The following is a 20,168-nucleotide window of genomic DNA, read 5'->3' as shown; positions in this document are numbered from 1 at the left end:
AAGACCCAGCCCACTGTGGACAGCACCACTGGCCTAGTTTTCCATAGCTTTCTTTTTTTCTTTTTTCTTTTTAATTTATTGATATATTTATTTACATTTCAAATGATTTCCCCTTTTCTAGACCCCCACTCCCCGAAAGTCCCATCAGTTCCCTTCCCTCCCCTTGTTTTCCCACCCAACCCTTCCCACTTCCCTGTTCTGATTTTGCTCTGTACTGCTTCACTGAGTCTTTTCAGAACAAGGGGCCACTCCTCCGTTCTTCTTGTACCTCATTTGATGTGTGGATTATGTTTTGGGTATTCCAGTTTTCTAGGTTAATATCCACTTATTAGTGAGTGCATACCATGATTCATCTTTTGAGTCTGGGTTAGCTTTCAATAATAGTGTAGGGGAAAAAAAACCCTCAAAGTACTTTCCATAATTGGGACTGTTGTGGCTTTAAATATGAAATGTCTACTGTAGGCACATGTATTTGAATATTTGGTTCTTGCCTGTGTGCTGCTTAGGAAGTGGTAGAACCTTTAGGAGGTAGAACCTTGTCAGAGGAAGTTGAACAAACACTGTGGGTGCCTTGGCACTTTTATAGCCCAGCCGTGCCTCCTGTCGGTGTTCTTACTTCCGAGTGTGAGCAGATGGTCTCGGGGTCTTCCACCGCACCAGTGAGCCAGTGCCATGCCTTCACCTCACCTCCAGGATAGACTGTTTCTGGGCTCACAAATCGTGAGCCAGAATAAACCTTCTTCCCTTGCATTGCTCCTTGTCGGCCCTGGATCATAGAGAGAGAAAAGTAGCTGAGCCCAGGCCTTCTGCTGCCTTCCTAAGCTCAGGCTCCAGCACTCTTCTTTTTGGTCACTGATCTGCAGGTACACCAGTTGTTTTTCTACATTCTTAATATATTTTTATTTTGTGTGTGTGTGTGTATGTGTGTGTGTTTGGGTGCACACATTCTATGGTCTATGTTTGTAGGAAAGCAACAAGTTGTAGGAGTTGGCTCTGTCTTTCCTCCCGTGGGTTCAGGGGCTGTACCTAGTCTTCAGGTCAGGCCTGGTGGGCAGTCGCCTTTCCCTGCTGAGACATTTCACTGGCCTTGCTTTCCTTGAATTTACTGATAGATTCCTCTCTTTCACCCTTTAGTTTTATTTATTTAAGTTTACCTGGAATCCTGACTACAGAATCTGATAGACTTGATGGCCTCTTTCATCTAGGCCTCTGGTTAGTTACTGCCTCTCAGAGAGGCCTTTTCTGGTTAAGAAAACTGTATCCTTTTCTTACTATTTTGTTAATCTATTTTGTTAACATTTAATGGTTTAATCATTAGTTATTTATCATTGTTATTGTTCACTACCTATCTTACACTGAATGCAGACTTTGTGAAGGCAGAATCCTGTCTGCTTCACTCCCCACTGGGTCCCAGGGATCATAAGTGCTTAAATACTTGCTCAGTAATGCTATCTTTAAGCTTTTTTATCAGATAGTAATGTCTGATACGGAAGGAGGTAGGAAGCTCCTTGCCTCTCTCCTTTCCTTTCTTCTTTTTTCTTGAGGCTTTGTTTGCTTGGAGAGGATTTGGCAGTTTAAGCCAGCCCAACCTTACACTCAGGATCTTCCTGCCCCAGCTGCCTGAGTGCTGGAATTAAATGTGGACACCACCATACCTTGTAGCATTCTTACTTGAGGGTGATTTTCAACTTTGTATTGTTTTAATTGTCCATTAACTAGTTAATATGTACCATCTGTCTTTTTCTGCTTCTGGTGTGCCAAGAGATTTAGTGTGTTTGTGTCTGAAAGACTATATTTTTAAGCTGTAAAATTAGTTTTTCCTTTTAAGGTTTTCTCAGCCAATCATATTTATTTTATTTTGATACCTATGTAGACTCTAAGTTCCCTGGTTTGCACCACTTTTGAATGTATATTAATTTATAAACCCTCTCAAGACATAGCTGGGGCTGGGTAGATTGCATAGTGGGAATACAGGCTTACCGTAAAGCCTAAGATTTTTGTCCTCATTCTAGGTAGGGGAGAGAGCAGACTCCTCTCAGGTCATTCTCTGACCTCTTCACAGATGTCTCCCTTAAATTACTACATAAATGTAAAAATAAAATTAAACACATACTCTGTGGTTCTGAGCTTAATTTCTTAGTGACCACCTTAGGATATACTAGGTCTTTTGACCTGAAGGTCGCTATTCTTTTTAAAATTACCTCTCTCTCTCTCTCTCTCTCTCTCTCTCTCTCTCTCTCTCTCTCTCTCTCTCTCTCTCTCTCTCCTCCCCCCCCATCTGTTTATTTATTTTTTTGAGACAGGGGTTTGCTATATAGCTCTGTCTGTCTTAGAACTCACTCTGTAGACCAGACTGGCCTCTAACTCAGTGTTTGCCTGGCTCTGCCTCCTAAGTGGGGGATTAAAGGTGTGCAACACCACTGCTATCTGTTAAAATGACTATTATATATACGTATATTAATTCAGCCTATTGTTGTTTTATCACTTTGTCTACTATGTTGCTTTAAAATATTGATAAATCATTTAAATATTTAGCTGTGACTCTTGACTGACTTCCTTAGTTTCTGTGGTGATTACTAAATTACTTTGAATATGGTCATCAAAGTGTGTAGTGTTTGTTTCTCTTCTTGGGTCATTTTATTTCCTTAAGTTAGTATTATAGTATCTTAAAATCCTCAAGAACTTTGCTTTAAAGCATTTATTGCTAGTTATTGATAAAAATTAACATTTACATTCTTTAATTCTATATCTTTTTATTTAATGAATATAGCAATATGTAGATTAAAAAGTCACCATTGAAGGGTTCTGCAGCCAATAGCTTTCTTTTTTCTTAATTATATAAATAAACCTTAAATAATTTCTTCTTATTTCTCCAAAGATAGACTTTGTTCTACTTATGCAAGATCATCTTGGATTTCTTTGTGAATGGGAAAGTTGAAGGTTATAATGTTACTGTCATTTAAAATGAAGGAACCAGTCACAGGTTAATTGTGATAGTTCTGCTACTTATCTAAAACAATGGAGTCTTTAATATTTGAACATTTAACATACTCTTTTCTTCTTCTAGTTGATTACAGGCATAGTGAGACCAGTGCAACAGCTCTGATGGTTGCTGCAGGACGGGGCTTTACGAGCCAAGTAGAGCAATTAATTAGTATGGGAGCCAATGTCCACAGTAAAGCGTCAAATGGCTGGTAATTTTAGATTGTATGCATTCTTTGTATAGCATTATATAGTTGCACAGACCTTTGAAAATTTGACATTTTCTCATGATTGTCCTTATTTTAAAATCTTTTGTATAATAATTGATGGCACAGCTTTAATGAGTAAATAATTTTGGATGACTAGTTAAGTAATTTTGAAAACAAATTATTTCTCAGTCTAATATCTTTGAAATTTGCAGGATGGCTTTAGATTGGGCTAAGCACTTTGGACAGACAGAAATTGTGGATCTTCTAGAATCTTACAGGTAAAAACCTTAACATTATTTAAAATTAATTTTACCTTTAAAAAAATTCTAGTTGTTTAAATCAGAGTCTGTAAAAGGTAAGGCACTTATACTCTTTTACCTGGAGATTTACTTTTGTAGTTGGAAAAGAATTTTCTTCAGGTTGTTAATAAGACATATTGCATTATATTTACCTTATTTAAAAACTTTTTTGAAAATTTGGGAGATTTCCACTTAAACATGGCATCTGGAGAATGGGGAGGTCGCTCAGTCAGTAATGTGCTTACTGAACAAGCATGAGGCCCTGACTCTGATCTCCAGCACCCACATAAAAGAGCCCATGTGCTGGTACAGTTTTGTAATCTCAGCACTGGAGAGATGGAGACAGGAAGATGAATGAGACTCCCTGACTACCCAAACTGCCGTTCACATGGCAAGCTCCAGTCCCAGGAAGAGACCCTGACTCGAAAAGAAATGGGGATGGTATCTAAATCGTGAGAATGAGGTTGACCTCTGGCTTCCATACCTGTGTTCACATGCATGTGAACACCTATACATACATACATACATACATACATACATACATAAGCACATATATGCACATTCAAGACATGGTAGATTCAAGTGTATATGTGTCTCTGCATTTCCCCTACAGTTTGCCAGAATGGTGATTTTTGTTTTTTAAAGTGTGAACATTTAGGGGCCTATGTAGATAACTGTGAGTAAGAGAACTCACAAGACAGCAGGTGTTGGCGAGGATGTGGGGAAAGAGGAACACTCCTCCACTGCTGGTGGGAATGCAAGCTGGCACGACCACTCTGGAAATCAGTCTGGCAGTTCCTCAGAAAACTGGGCGTGACACTTCCAGAGGACCCTGCACATACACCCAGAGGATTCCCCAGCATGCAATAAGGACACATGCTCCACTATGTTCATAGCAGCCCTATTTATAATAGCCAGAAGCTGGAAAAACCCAGATGTCCCTCAATGGAGGAATGAATACAGAAAATGTGGTATATTTACACTATGGAATACTACTCAGCAATTAAAAACAATGAATTCATGAAATTTTTAGGCAAGTGGTTGGAACTGGAAAATATCATCCTAAGTGAGGTAACCCAATCATAAAAGAACACAAATGGAATGCAGTCACTGATAAGTGGATATTAGCTCAGAAGCTCTGAATACCCAAGATACAATTCACATATCAAATGACTCCCAAGAAGACGGATGGAGAGGGCCCTGGTCCTGAAAGGCTTGATCCAGCATTGTAGGGGAGCACCAGGAGAGAGAAATAGGAGGGGGTTGATAGGAAAATGGGCGGAGGGAAGAGGGCTTATGGGACTTATGGGGAGGGGAGAATCGGGAAAGGGGGAAATCATTTGGAATGTAAACAAAGAATATAGAAAAAATTACCCCAAAAAAAATAAATAAAAAAGAGTGCTTCCTGCAGATTTCAGCATTCATATAAGGGCACTCAAGGCTTCCTGTAATTCCAGCTCTAAGGTGTCTAATGCTGGTTTCTGGCCTTCATACTCATAAATAAAAATAAATCTTAAAAAAAAAAATTAAAGTTTAAAACTGACAAGCAGAGAGGACATGAAGCAGGTCATGGCAGCTAATAGATGTTCTTAATCAGTTGTGATATGACAAGAATCATGCTGATTAGAAATAACTACCTTAGCAAAGCTAGAACACTCACAGTACCAGTGAGAAACAAACTTATTTTAGTGTCAGAACTCTATGTATACTTGTTCTGTGACCTTTTAATGACAAAGGGCTAAATAACTAGTAGATTTCTTTTAAATTCTCTTTGATAAGTTTGTAGCATGCCAGATCATCTCCTGTACCCAAATGTGTTCCTTCCTCTCTTTGGCAGGAATGGGAGGTTCATTAGAGATCAAGCTGCAGAGGCTTTAGGCTTAAACTTTGACCTTCAGGTTCCTGGGTACACTGGGAAGTGGAGATAAGTTATCAAACTACAAAGGGTTTACATAAAAGGTACAGACTACACATCGGAATGTAGTAGCAGATATATGGCAGTAAATAAAAAGAAATGGCTAAGAAATATTGAAAAGGGCCCTGGATCACGGGACTGTGAATTTTAATTATACTTCCATGAACTTGATTTCTTGTTTATATTGCATACATTATTCTGACTAACAAAATGAGAAAAACCACAAGTGCAATATGGGTATTCCCTTAAATTACATAGATTTTTAGATACTAAAGCAGATTTTAATGTACTTTAGATTACATTGATGGCTTCTATTTGATTTTATCCTATATAAAAACTCTCACATACCTATATCTCTTTTACTTAAAAATCTCAAAAAAACTAAAATATGGAGTTTGAGGTTAAAATGTAGCAAAGGCACTTTATTCAAAACCATAACAAAATATTTCATTTTGTAAAGTAAAATTTTATTGAAATATTGCCTGTACTCAATTCACATTTAGTGCCTTTTTCTAAGTGTTCAGAGTCACTGCAGTCAATATTAGATCATTTTAATCACTCACAAAAATTTGTGCCAATTAGCATTTACTTATTTTCCCACCTAACTCTCCCAGTTCTTAGGCTAGCCACCAACTTATTTCCTATTTCTATTAACTTAGTCTATTCTAGGCATTTTGTGTAAATAGAGCAATATGATATGCAGTCTTTTGTAACTTTCTTTTCTTATTCATTTCAAATAGTCCCTTCTGTTGGTATGCCATGGTTCATTTGGTAATTTATGAATATTTGGGTTATTTTTACTCTTGACTATTATAAATAGGAATACAGATATTTAAATCGAAAGTTAATATAGATATCTATCACTATCCATCCATCCATCCATCCATCTATTTCCATTTCTCATTCACCTGTACCTAGGCATGGAGTTGCTAGGTGATGTAGTAAACACTGTATCCTTTGAGAACTGCCAATGTTCCAAAATTGCTCTTTCTGTCTACATTTTATCTAGGAATGTTTTAGTATTTCTGTACCATCCCTATCACTTAAATATTTATAGGTCATTTTTACATTTTTAATGAAGTTGTCTTCAGGTTGTAATTTTTCTAAAAGCACTTATTAAATTTAACTTTAGTAATGTTTGCAATCAGTACACAAATTATAGATAATACATGAAGAGACAACATCCTTAGGGGATATTGAGAATTCGCTGGGAATAATGGGAAACCTTGGTCTTTAAGTCTTATTCTTTTCAGTAAAAACTGATTTGGTATTTTTCTTAGTGCTTCATTGGAATTTGGAAATCTAGATGAAAGTTCTTTGGTTCAAACAAATGGAAATGACCTCAGTGCAGAAGACAGAGAGCTGTTGAAAGCTTACCATCATAGTTTTGATGATGAAAAAGTAGACTTGGATTTGATCATGCATCTTCTATATAATATCTGCCATAGTTGTGATGCTGGTGAGTTTGGTTTGAAAGAACTGGAGCAAACTCTGTTGAAAATTAGTATTTAGTTGTAAAAATGTTTCTATAATTCTATTGATATATGCATATAGTGATTCTTTTATAAAGGTATACCAATACTTGAACTCACATCATATTATTCTTTATGACTAGTTTTGTTGATTGTGTTTAATTTCATAAGATTAAATATTAAAAATGTTTTTCTCCAAGGTGCAATATTAATTTTTCTACCTGGATATGATGAAATCGTTGGTTTGAGGGATCGCATCCTCTTTGATGATAAGCGCTTTGCCGACAATACACATAGGTAAACTCTAAAGATTTGAACTTGTTCCTTATGCTAACTGACAGGCACTGTAGTGGAGTTTTTTCTTTTTAATTGTAAACAGGTATCAAGTCTTTATGCTTCATTCAAATATGCAGACATCTGATCAGAAGAAGGTATTAAAAAATCCACCTGCAGGTGTCCGAAAAATAGTAAGCAGCATAAGATCCTTTATGTTCTGTTTTTTAATTTATTGATCTATTTTCATATTAATCATAAAATAATATTGCATTGCAGATCCTTTCTACCAATATTGCTGAGACAAGCATCACTGTCAATGATGTTGTCTTTGTTATTGATTCTGGCAAGGTGAAAGAGGTATGTATGAAGAACTTGTATTTGTACTTAAGACTGAGACTTTGTTTACTGGAAAATTTATAGATGAATTTAACACAATATATGTTGTTTTTACTAAACTATTCTAGCTTAAATTTAGTACATGGGATATATTTTGATATTTCAATGACATAGACAAAAAGATTATCTTCTACTTACTAACTACTACTAAGAAAGTAAAAAGTTTGAATAGTTACAATAAAAATTTGTCACCTCATGGCAATATGAGTACACATTTTCTGTTTTCCTCCTATATGTGGTGATTGGTCATATTCTACTTGTTCATTGATACCTAATGCATCATAGATAATACATAGTAGGTATTTTGAAGATATTTGTTAAGAGAACCTTAATTAACAAAGGAAAATAAGATTCTAGGAACTAGGGCTAGGGAGATGGCTCAATACTTGTTCTTTAATTGTGAGAACCAGAGTTCCAGTCCTTGTCACTTACATAAAAAGCTGAGCATGTCACTGTGTGCTTGCAATGTCCAATGCTAGGAAGATGGAGACAAATCACCAAATCAGTGAACTCCAGGTTCACTGAGTGATGCTATCTCAAAAACTGTAGTGGGAAGCAATAGGGAAAAATGTGCACTGTGGACCTCTGTCTTCCAGATGCACACTCACACACACATATGCCAGATACTTACATAAAAACCAACAGCAACATAAATCAGGGTGAACACTACAACATTTATTCAATAGGTACAGATCACTATTTGGCTATCTATTGGTTCTTTCATACCATTGTGGCATTTCATAAATTGTAGCAAAGACCTCAAAGTGTAAAATATTTACTACTGGGCCCTCTCCAAAAAAAAATTTCTTAAATGATAAATAAGTGATAACATTTGTTTTTTTTCAATATTAACATGACTAACAGTTCCCAGTGCTACTCACTTTTGGTAGATCATATAATAGAAGTAATTGGATTTTAAGGAAGAGATGACCAAGTGGATATAAGTAATCACTTTTAGTGTTAAAGTTAATGTTTTCAATATAATTTTAGGATTATCTTACAGAAAATAAAATTTATTATAGATTTTGTTCAAATTTATTGTAAAGAAAGAACAAACTGTTTCTCCTATGATAGTGTCAATAAAGGTAAGTGATATCAATACTTTAAACACTTTAAATATCAACACTTACCAAATGTGCTACATATCCGCACTACCTGCATGGGGGAGGTTCAAAGTTAGCTTGGCTACATGGTAAGAACTTGTCTCAAAGAGGAGAAAACAAAAAGTGCAGATTCATCGCTCTTAAATTATTAAAAGCTGAAGGAAGTCGGTTTTGAGTATTTAAGAAATTAATTTCTTTAAGTGTTTTCAAATCAGGACCTATATACAGAGAGAGTATCAAAAGTTATTTTATATACAAAACTAACAAATGGAACAGATATTTTAAGTTAAGTAGCATATTTTCAAAAATTCCTTAACTAAACTTACTAGAGAATACATTATATTTGCTCTCTTTGATTAATTTTTAAGAGAAAGCAAGAACATTGAATACTTGAAATATGTATTTTACTTAGAAATATATTTAAAAATATTTCTCCTAGCTAGATGGTGGTTGTTCATGCCTTTAGTCCCAGCACTTGGGAGGCAGAGGCAGGCAGATTTCTGAGTTCGAGGCCAGCCTGGTCTACAGAGTGAGTTCCAGGACAGACAAGGCTACACAGAGAAACCCTGTCTTAAAAAACAAAAACAAAAAATTTCTCCTACAGCAGATATTCATTCACTTTAGGCATGTTGAGGTAGGCTGGCATTAATGACTTTTTTTATATTTCCCTTTGATTCAGGAAACTCTTACTACATAACTCAGCAGGGTATCAAGTAGAAAGAGTTAAAAATATTTTCATTTAAATGTTTAGTTTGGTAAATTTTTCCAGAGATACTCCTTGAGAAGCATTTCAGCAAATATCTTTTTTTGGTCACTCCTGTTTCTTAAAATGATGTAAATATGATAAAAATAATTATCAGGGAATCCTATTTATACTTTGTTTTGTTGTTTAAAGGGTTTTTGTTGTTGTTTTTTTGTTTTGTTTTGTTTTTTTTTGGCATGATAATCACATCATTTCCTTTTTTTCCTCTGACTCATTCCTTGCCACTCCCTATTTCAAATTCATGGCCTCTTTTTCTTTGTTTTACATCCACACACTCCTAAATATATAAATTCAGCCTGCTCAGTGTGTCTAATGCAAGCTGTACATATGTGATCTCAGGACTGACCAATAATTAGCATGCTCTTGTCTGGGAAGGACCATGTCTCCTGCTCTCATATTCCTCAGTTACCTGTAATTCTTTGTCCAGGGTTGAGACCTAACAGCCTTTCCCCATTCCATGGCAGGATGTGCACTCATGTTGTCCTTGTTCAGGTTATGTCCAGGTAGCCATGTTGATGTCATGATAAAGTCTTGGTGTCTTGTGAGAACTGGTTGTTAATAAACTGCAGGAGAGAATTGCAAACAGCTCTGCAAAGCACAGCATGCAGAATTGGATAGGTCTTCTAAGATTAGTTTGCCGTTTACTGTTCATTAGAGTACTTATAACCAGGAAACCTGGGTTTTTAAGAAACAGTTTGTTCTAACTAATTAAGAGGGGCTTTAAGTTTAACTTGGCATGTAAAAATGTATCGATAATATTTATTTCCTTGTTAGTACAGATCATGTTTTAACATAAAAATTATTTAAATATTACAGAAATCCTTTGATGCACTAAACTTTGTTACAATGTTAAAAATGGTATGGATTTCCAAAGCTAGTGCCATACAGCGCAAAGGCAGGTAATGTACTTTGTATGATAAAATACATGCATAATTTACATTCATTTAATTGCCTGTGATACTAATATTACCATATACATTACATATTTGTCATATATTTTTCCTTTTAAATATGTTAATTTTAATAGTAGTCTTAACTTTACAGTGACTTTGCTAAGCAAACTGTTTTGATACTTTAAAAAATTAATTAACTAGAAAAATTTAAATTACATTCCTTTATTTAGAATGTGAGTCAGAGGTACATACATGCTATGGAACATGTGTGGTATTCAGATGATACCTTTCGGGAACTTCTACCATGTAGTTCCTGAGAATAGAACTAAGGTCTTTGGGCCTAATGGCAAATGCCTATAACCCCTGAGCTATCTCGCTGGCCCTTTTGGGGTAATTTTTCAAAAGTTAAATTTAGGCTATGTTGCAAGCCCAAGTAATGCCAAATGTCAGCATGGAGGGAGGAGAGGGGAATTGAGCACAGATTCTGCCTATGTCTGTGGAGCTACTGGCATTTGTTAGCTGCTAGAAGAGGAAGAGAGTTTTATCCGTTGGTTGTCAGCTCCATCAGGATGGAAGTATCTGTCATCCATCCCAGACACTAGTTATTTCCCTGATTAGAAGAACTAAAAGGAGACTACTTCATTATATTGTTCTGGTGCTTACCGAGAAACTGTCCTGATGATAGGGTAAGTGTCAGAGCTTTGTTTTGTAACCCACAGTTTGTACAACTCTGATCAGTGGGCCTGAACATAGTGCTTGATAATGTCTCAGTGAAATTGACTAAATTTAAATTACTAAGCATTCATGCTTTGAATTTCACTTGATTTCAAATTTATGTTACTAACTTTGATTTCTTTGTGTGTTTTAGCTATAACTGTAGATGATGTTTATGAATCTTGCTCACTAAATGATAATATTAAGTCCCAGAGCACAAAACACCTTCTAAATGTATTCATGGAGGTTAAATAAGGATTAGAACTCAGATGTCTTGATCATGATTCATTTTTCTGTCTCCTCAATCATATTAGTGTGAGGTTTCATTATTTCTGTCTTTATTCCTTATCTGAGTCTTAATTTTGTTTTATTTTCCTCAATCATATTAGTGTGAGGTTTCATTATTTCTGTCTTTATTCCTTATCTGAGTCTTAATTTTGTTTTATTTTAAGAGCGGGGCGATGTAGACCTGGCATTTGTTTCCGTCTGTTTAGTAGACTTCGATTTCAGAACATGCTGGAATTTCAGACACCAGAGCTCTTGAGAATGCCATTGCAGGTAGACCTAAAGCTCTAAGGCTTTGTCTGGGGGTGAGGGGACAGGTCCCATTTCATTTCTACAGATTGGGCTTGAATACATTCAGTTTACAAAATAAAATCATATGCTTTATGAAGTGGGATATATCCACAAAAATTATTTTTCTCATTTGAGTTATTGGAATACATTTAAAGTATGGGAGCCATTCGAAACTGTGTGTGTGTGTGTGTGTGTGTGTGTGTGTACACTTAATTCTAGCATTTTAAGGGTCTCAAGTATGCAGTGTGGATTTTGAAAATTCTAGATAGGATTAGGAACTAATCTAAGGTGTACAAGGTAACCCCAACATCATAATGTAAGATGCTGAGCCTCTACTTTGGTAATTGTGTATTCACTGAAATCTCCAAATTTTAATTGCTTTTCTTTGAGTTTTCTGCCTTAATGGAAAACTACTAAAAGAATATCAGTTTGATTCTGTTTTTGAAAGATTTACTCATTTTATTTTTATTTTATATGCATGCTTGTGTGTCTGTATGTAAGCATGCCCATGTATGTGGTGCCTTTAGAAGCCAGCATGTCTCCTCACATCCCCTGGAGGTGGAATTGCAGAAGGCTGTGAGCTGCCTGATGTGAGTGTTGGGCTCTCAGCCTGGCTCCACAGCACCGAGCCATGTGTCCAGGCCCACCTTGGTACTCTAGTCTCTTAGCCTAGCTGCTTGCTTCCAGTCTTTCAGTGATACAGAATCATGGTTTTGATATTCATATCTCTGTGATTTCATGTTCCCAATGTCTTTGCAAGATTTTTTTTTGTTCCTCAGATATATAATTTAAAACTTTTGGAACCTAAGTTATTAAATAAACTTTTCAAGTGTTTCCAATCCCCTATCCTCATGTTTCTACTCTTATCAGATTTAGTGTTTTTTAAAAGTTATATTTCTTTTGCTTTCATGTGTGCTAACCCATTGCTAAATTCCTAATTAAGCTCCTCTTGTGTATATCTTAGTGTAAGTATCATTTCTTGGAAACTGTCTTTGACTTCTCCTAGCCTCCTTCTCCAGCTCCTTCTGGAACATGATACATTTTAGGCTCCACCCCACACCTGCAGCACCCAGTATCCTTCATAGCACTTAGCACAGATATATAAGTAATCATAAATAATGATGTGCTAAAGTAATCTAAGGTCTGTTTTTCACTTTTCTATAAACTCCAAAAGAGCAGGCATCTATCCATTTGTTGCATATGCCTGACTGTCAAAAGCACCCAAATCTTTGTTGAGTGGAAAAAGAAGATAGGATGAAGTGATCATAACGGGAGAACAATGACCTACTGTTTAGATAGTTTCTCTGTAAGTGCTTTCCTTAATATAAAAGTCAGTGGGATAGTTTTACCATTTCTAATCTTTTTGCCCTTGTGGTTTCAGGAACTTTGTTTACATACCAAGCTGTTAGCCCCAGTCAATTGTACCATTGCTGACTTCCTTATGAAAGCACCTGAACCGCCTCCAGCTTTAATTGTAAGGAACGCTGTGCAGATGCTTAAGGTTGGTATTTTAATTATTTTGTTTGTGTTTTTAACTTAAAATTTAAGCTAAATGAGCATATGTTTTTAAATAACTTTATTCTTTTAAAAATTGTTACTTGATCAGTACTTTAGTGCTTTTATAATTTAAAATAGTAGATATAGTTGTTATATATGTATATATTTAATACAAAATATATTTTTATGTGATAGCAAAAGAATATTTACATTATTTCATACTTACTAGGTTTTCAATTTAAACATCATTTTGGGATATGTCAATCTTTTTTTCCTCCTTTTACCTAGACAATAGATGCAATGGATGCATGGGAAGATCTGACTGAACTTGGCTATCATTTGGCTGATTTGCCAGTAGAACCACATCTTGGGAAAATGGTCCTATGTGCTGTTGTTTTAAAGTGTCTGGACCCCATCCTCACAATTGCCTGTACACTGGCCTACCGCGATCCTTTTGTACTGCCTACCCAGGCCTCTCAAAAACGTGCAGCTATGCTTTGTAGGAAACGCTTCACTGCGGGGACCTTCAGTGACCACATGGCACTTCTGAGAGCGTTCCAGGTGCTGTCACTTTTGTTTATGGGCAATAAAGTAAAATGTTTTGTAATGCATTCTGGGGCAAGAATAGCAGTTTAAACATTAAAATAAACAACTAAATACTCTGTTAATTTTGTTTTACTTTGGAAGCCACATTTTATTTTTATTTAAGATTTATTTATTTTTATCTGTATGAGTATTCTTCCTGCATGTATGTATATATGTCATATGTGTTCCTGATGTCTGTGGAAGTAGGAAGAGGGGCTTGATTGCCTGGAAGTAGGGTTATGGATGGTTGTGAGCCACCATGCCAGTGCTTAGAACTGCACCTGGGTCCTCCGCAAGAGCAGCAAATGCTCTTAACTACTGAGCCACCTCCAGTCTCAGAAGTCATATCTTATCAATAGAGCAGAAGTGGGCAGGGAAAAGACCATGAGGCCACAACCCTACACAAAGAAGTACAGGTAACTAAAGAACACCGAGAGTGGAGAAAGTCTTCCCCAGGGAAGAGCACACGAATTGCCTACTCAGTACCAATGGTCAGCTCTGAAAACATACATACATTATACAGATAGAGCTTCTTGCATTTAAGTGTGTGTGTGTGTGTGTGTGTATGCATGTAACAAGCAAGAAAGAGGCCATGAATATGAAAGAGAGCAAAAAGGAGTATATGAGAGAAATTTTAACTCAGTTGACATGATAACAGTATAAACTAAATAACAAGTCTAGTTTGATTATAAAATTTTAGATTTTTTTCCTAATTAGGTTATATGTATGCATATGCATATTTCCATTTAATGTTTGAATGTTTCTTAATGTTTAGTCATTATTTGGCCAGAAATACTGTTAAAATTATTTACAATGGCTGTTGCTATATAGAGGACACAGAACAAAGACTGAAATTTAGTATTATTTGTGAAATTCTTTTTTTTACAGTATTTTTCTTGTGCACTTAAGACTTTATGCCACTAATTTAATTTTATAAAGAAAAAATAATTTAAAACCTTAAAAAACAATAGTAAGATATTGAGTAAGGAAAAGGATGAAAAAAAATGCCTCTGAGGAGAAAATTCAATGTGATTTAGAAATTCTGATATTTAGGGAAAATATATTATTTTGTAAAAAGCAAACATCTTTTTTAATTCTTTGAATTTATTGACTCTAGGCTATGCCTCTCTCTACATCCTTACATCTGTCTTGTTTATAAGAAAGCACTGCTTCACACACTCAAAATTTTTCCAACATATGTAATTTCAGGAGTAGCAAACTTTTATGATTAATATTTAATAATGGGCTATTAAGTTAGGATATTAGATAGTATATATTATAGAAACTTAGTAGTAATCAGAAATCTGCATTAGAATTCCTGCTTTGTGTTCTTTTATAGCTCTTTGGAAGCAGATGAGATATGGCTTATTTTTAGTTATGCTCAAACCAGAATAGCATATTTTCAAAGGCCAGATTTTTATATTGTATGTATGATTTCTAGAAAGCCCACTTTTGATTTCCAGTCAAATTGGGAGAGTTGCATAGAAATTATTATTATCTTCATTACTGGGACTTTTAGAATTCCTAGATATAAAATATTTTAATGGAAAATATAAGTAGAAAGCCTCTCAGTTGGAATAAAGCTAGCTATTAATATACCAGCCCCAAACTAGATCTATGAGAATAATTATTTTTACAGAGTTGGTTATTTGAATCACTTGGAGTTTAGTTTTCATTGAGAATTTTGAAATTCAATTGACATGATAGCAGTTGTGTATAAACTAAATGACAAGTCTAATTTGATTATAAAATTTTAGACTTTTGTAAAACTATCAGACTAATACTTTACCTTAAGTGATTAATATAGTAGTGGTATTCTTTTGTATTCTCTTGTTGCCTCAGATGTGGTTGGCAGACAATTCTTGTTTACAGATTCTATGCTTTTTGTTTGTTTTTTTCCTTTTTTTGGTAGGCATGGCAGAAAGCACGAAGTGATGGGTGGGAGCGCGCCTTTTGTGAAAAGAATTTTCTTTCACAAGCTACCATGGAAATCATTATAGGCATGAGAACACAGTTGCTTGGGCAGCTTAGAGCATCAGGTAAGGATTTCCCTCCTAGGACACCTGCTTTTACTTCCTGTTTTCAGATTTAAAGTGATGCCAGTTCCTGTTCTCCTTACATCACACTGTATGGCTATAGTCATGAGCTGATATGTATTTTTCTCCAACTTCTGTACTTTTGCTTATCGATGAAGTAAAATATTACACTGGTTGTGTAAAACTATATGAACTGTGTGTAAAAGTGTATGAGTGTGATTAGTATACCCTTTTGATACTGTTGGCAGAGCAACTTTTAATTGTTGTTAATAAGTTTAGATATAATAAGTCATTATATTTACTTTTGACTCTTCCAGTCAGAAGTTATTTAACTCTGAATTTGTGTTTGTGTGTGTGTGTGTGTGTGTATACACACACTTAATACAAGAATATGTGAATATAAAATTTTAAGTAGATTAATATGGCTGCTGTATACATGTGGAACACAAATGATTGGTAATAACTTGATGATATACAATTTTTCTAATGTTACTGTTTTCTTTTAGAATGGCTCCTTTGAAGGTTTTTTTTTTTTAAGTAACTGAAGTAATAATGATAATCATTAGCATCCAAATCTATAGTTTAGCCAAAGTATTAGGGGAAAAAGATAATTGAGAATTTATATTTGTTATAAATATGGGAAGATATGAAGGATTTTTAAAATTTAACCATACAGCATGCATACTTAATTATACCTTTAGAGTTAATGTCTGAAAAAATGAAGTATTGATAAAAATCAAAAGACTGGTTTGGGTTTTAAGTTGTGAACTTGGAGAATGTTTATGATAGCAGCTGTTTTGGTTTGATTTCTTTTGATATGATAAAGACCATGATCAAAGGCAACCTGGGGAAGAAAGGTCTTATTTCAGCTTTCAGTTGTCACATCAGCCAAGGAAGTCAGGGCAGGAACTAGACAGAGGCTCTGGAAAAATGCTGCTTGCTGACTTGCTTTCTTACAGCATGCAGGACTGCCTGCCAGGGACGCCACTGCAATCAAGAAAACACCTCACAGACTTGCCTACAGGCCAGATCGGGTGTTTTCTTAAGTGAGGTTCCTCTTCTTTGGTGACTCTAGCTTGTCAGGTTGAGAAAAGCTAACCAACACAGCAACTGATCAGTGGCTCTCCTGAAGAATGTGCATATAGAGCCAGGCATTACAGCCATCCACCAACATCCCAAATGCTCAGGATGATCAACAGGGGGTCAGGACGATCCACTGGGGGTCAGTTGGGGTTACAGGTTATCTTTTCCCAGTAACATATATACTTGATCTAGCCTGAGCAGATAGAAACTTTGCTCTGTTAGTTTTATACTTCACACTTGCCAGAATGGATAATATTAGTCATGGAGAGAGATATTGTTAAATTTATATGAGGTTACAATTTTTGTTGTTAAATGTCCATAAATGTTAAAGTGTCTTTTGCATAATAGAAAAGATTAGTGTGCTCTTTTTGTCCACCTAGGTTTTGTTAGAGCACGAGGTGGTGGTGACATTCGAGATGTTAACACAAACTCCGAGAACTGGGCTGTTGTTAAAGCTGCATTGGTAGCAGGCATGTATCCTAATTTAGTCCATGTGGACAGAGAGAATGTAGTATTGACAGGGCCAAAGGAAAAAAAAGTACGCTTTCATCCCACTTCAGTTCTCAGTCAGCCTCAATACAAAAAGGTAAAACATTTTTAATGCTCTTAGACCTTCTGGTAGTAAAGATAAAAATACTCGCAACTACCTTTTCTTTAGCAAAATAATTTGGGAAATGTGTGTAATAAAATATTAAATCTTAGAAGAGATAACATTGGAAAAATAGTGAGGGAATTTCTATAAACCAGAACAAGGACTTGCTTCAGTTTTTAGTACTAATGTACATTATGTTTTACTAAAGAACTTAAAGTATTCCCAATAAATTAAGGGATTAACTTCTTTCTTTCTTCCTTCCTTTCTTTCTTTTCTTTTCTTTTCTTTTCTTTTCTTTTCTTTTCTTTTCTTTTCTTTTCTTTTCTTTTCTTTTCTTTTCTTTTCTTTTCTTTCTTTCTTTCTTTCTTTCTTTCTTTCTTTCTTTCTTTTTTTCTTTCTTCCTTCCTTCCTTCCTTCCTTCCTTCCTTCCTTCCTTCCTTCCTTCCTTCCTTTCTTTTTTCTTTCTTTTTGTAACTGTCTTAATAGATTCCTCCAGCCAATGGCCAGGCTGCAGCGATTCAGGCGTTGCCCACGGATTGGCTTATTTATGATGAAATGACCAGAGCTCATAGAATTGCTAATATCAGATGTTGTTCAGCAGTGACACCTGTCACTGTCCTGGTGTTCTGTGGACCAGCGAGACTGGCAAGTAACGCTCTTCAGGAGCCTTCGTCCTTCAGAGGTAAATGTAGTGTGAGGTAGTAAAAATCCATATGAGATAAACTAAGCCAATAATATCATAAAAAATGCAAAAAATGTGTGTGGTTTGTTTATAACATGAGACAGAAAATACTGAGTTATATTTGACATAGTGAGACAATTAGGAAATACAAAGGAATGTTTGATATAATGAGATAGTTAGGGAATACTAAGGTGTATTTGAGATAGTGAGACAATTAGGAAATACTATAAAGCAAATTTGGTATGTTGAGACAGGAAATAGTAATTTATTTTACTTTTGTTGAAATTTATTTTCAGTTAACAGGTTGTTGGTTTATTTTATTAATCTTACTGATGGGAAGATGTTTGTTTTCTACTTTAGTTTAAATAATGTAAGGATAATTTTTAAAAAGTAACTAATATTTTTATCTTATGCAAGTAATTTTTATATGTTTTTTCTATTTATACATTTTAATTATTTTTCTAATGCTATTACCTTTTACATTTTCAGGCTTTCTGTTTTAGTGGCTTGGTGAATAATGATGCCCCTTTTTATTTACTTTGTATGTTGTGAGTGTATAAGAATATGATAAACGTGCAAGTGTTGGGGAATGTCAAGAAGATAGCATTAGGTGTCTTCATCTGTCACTCATTCTACCAGTTCCTTGGAGGCAGGCTCTCCTTGAACCCAAGTGTCCATGTTTCTCTTATGGGCAAACATGGGGTCCTAACTCTGGTCATTGCAATTGTGCACTGAGCATTCCTAACCATAGAGCTGTCTCTCCAGCCCATGCTACCACTTATTTGAAATTGAAAAACTAGGAGTGTAGGAAAAAACCTAGAAGCTGTGTGTGGTCTAAGACAGAGGTCTTTTAGATACATTTAAGGCTGAGAGATTAGGAGACCCTAAGTGAAGTAACTTTAGAAGGCATTCTGCTCTCTGTGTCTCTTAGAGTTCAGGAGAGAGGTGTGGGAAGTACACATTTCAGAGCTATCAGATTTTAAGTATTTTAAAGGCATGAGAAGGTTTTTAGAGAAGAGGAAGAAAGCGTTGAAGGTAAATATGTTTAAAAAAAAGAAATGGTTGGCTCTCTTAACTGTTATTTGAGTGAAAAGATAAACACTGAAAATCCTAAGTTGGGTTTGGGCAATATGGCATCTATCAGTTGTCTTGTCATGAGCAGTGCCAGCGACAGATGGGCTCAGAGATTGAGTTTCAGGGAGAGAGTGCAATTGACATGATAGGAACCAGTACAGTAATACACCTTTGTAATTCTAACCCTTGCATGGTAGAGGCAGCAGGAGTGTGGGAGATCCAAGGCCAGTCTGGTTTACACACTTGAGTTCTAATCAGGGCTATACAATGAGGTACCATTTCAGCCCCTACCTCTAAAATATTATGGCAGGTTACTCCTGAGAGAGTAGCTAAGGTGGGAGCTTTGGTGCATTGCCATTGTTCCTTCTTTTCATTTATTTAATAATTTCCTTGGTTTAAAATATAACAAATATTACTTATAAAAGAATGTAAATGATATGGCTCTTCCTTATATCCAGGCCATCCACAGTAAATGGCTCTTAGTTAGTTAAGTTAGTTAGTTGGTTGGTTAGTTAATTTTTGGTGGCTTTTTTTTTTTTTAAGGATGCTATTTTAAAAAATTAAAGGTTTTCTTTGACTTTTAGTTCTGTTCTTTTCAAGGGATAAATCTCCTTATAGTCATTTGTTTCTTATAGAGTTGTTTTTTTTAATCTTTTACCCATTTACTTAATTTAGATATTGCTATTTTCTATAAAACTTAAATTATATTTTAATTTTTGTTACTACTTTATTTTATAAATTAGCTAATAGGTTTCCCTATGGGGTTTTCATACATGCTTAATTGATTTTGTGTGTGATAGTCCACTCTCATCTCACTGCTTCCTTCCTCTCAATACCCTGTGACCACAGGCTTCCCTTCCCTTCTATTGTACTGTCTTACCTCTCCCTTCAAGGTGTTGTTTTCTTTTTCCTCCCAGTCAAATAGGCTCTGTTGTAGTTTCCTAGCCTTTGCCAATATTCACTATCATCTAGATTTACACATTTAACAGAGGATAGGATCTGCATGGTTAGAGGCTAATAT

The 20,168-nt window shown here is 35.3% G+C and overlaps 1 protein-coding gene across 1 annotated transcript in view; it reads left to right on the top strand.

Moving 5' to 3' along the window:
* Nucleotides 1-20,168, top strand: part of Ythdc2 (YTH N6-methyladenosine RNA binding protein C2) — a 67,061-nt gene that overhangs the window by 22,825 nt on the left and 24,068 nt on the right. Inside the window, exons 11-23 of the mRNA XM_052155217.1 lie at nt 3,068-3,194; nt 3,404-3,469; nt 6,686-6,864; nt 7,078-7,174; nt 7,257-7,344; nt 7,430-7,510; nt 10,232-10,314; nt 11,475-11,580; nt 12,980-13,099; nt 13,384-13,656; nt 15,593-15,719; nt 17,180-17,385; nt 17,878-18,073. Of these exons, the coding sequence (XP_052011177.1) occupies nt 3,068-3,194; nt 3,404-3,469; nt 6,686-6,864; nt 7,078-7,174; nt 7,257-7,344; nt 7,430-7,510; nt 10,232-10,314; nt 11,475-11,580; nt 12,980-13,099; nt 13,384-13,656; nt 15,593-15,719; nt 17,180-17,385; nt 17,878-18,073 (1,749 nt within the window). The remainder of the gene's footprint in view (nt 1-3,067; nt 3,195-3,403; nt 3,470-6,685; nt 6,865-7,077; nt 7,175-7,256; nt 7,345-7,429; nt 7,511-10,231; nt 10,315-11,474; nt 11,581-12,979; nt 13,100-13,383; nt 13,657-15,592; nt 15,720-17,179; nt 17,386-17,877; nt 18,074-20,168) is intronic.

This window comes from Apodemus sylvaticus, chromosome 13, assembly GCF_947179515.1.
Source record: "Apodemus sylvaticus chromosome 13, mApoSyl1.1, whole genome shotgun sequence".
Classification (NCBI taxonomy): domain Eukaryota; kingdom Metazoa; phylum Chordata; class Mammalia; order Rodentia; family Muridae; genus Apodemus; species Apodemus sylvaticus.
Note: the sequence above shows the minus strand (reverse complement) of the source record. Positions and strands in the feature narration are given on the sequence as shown.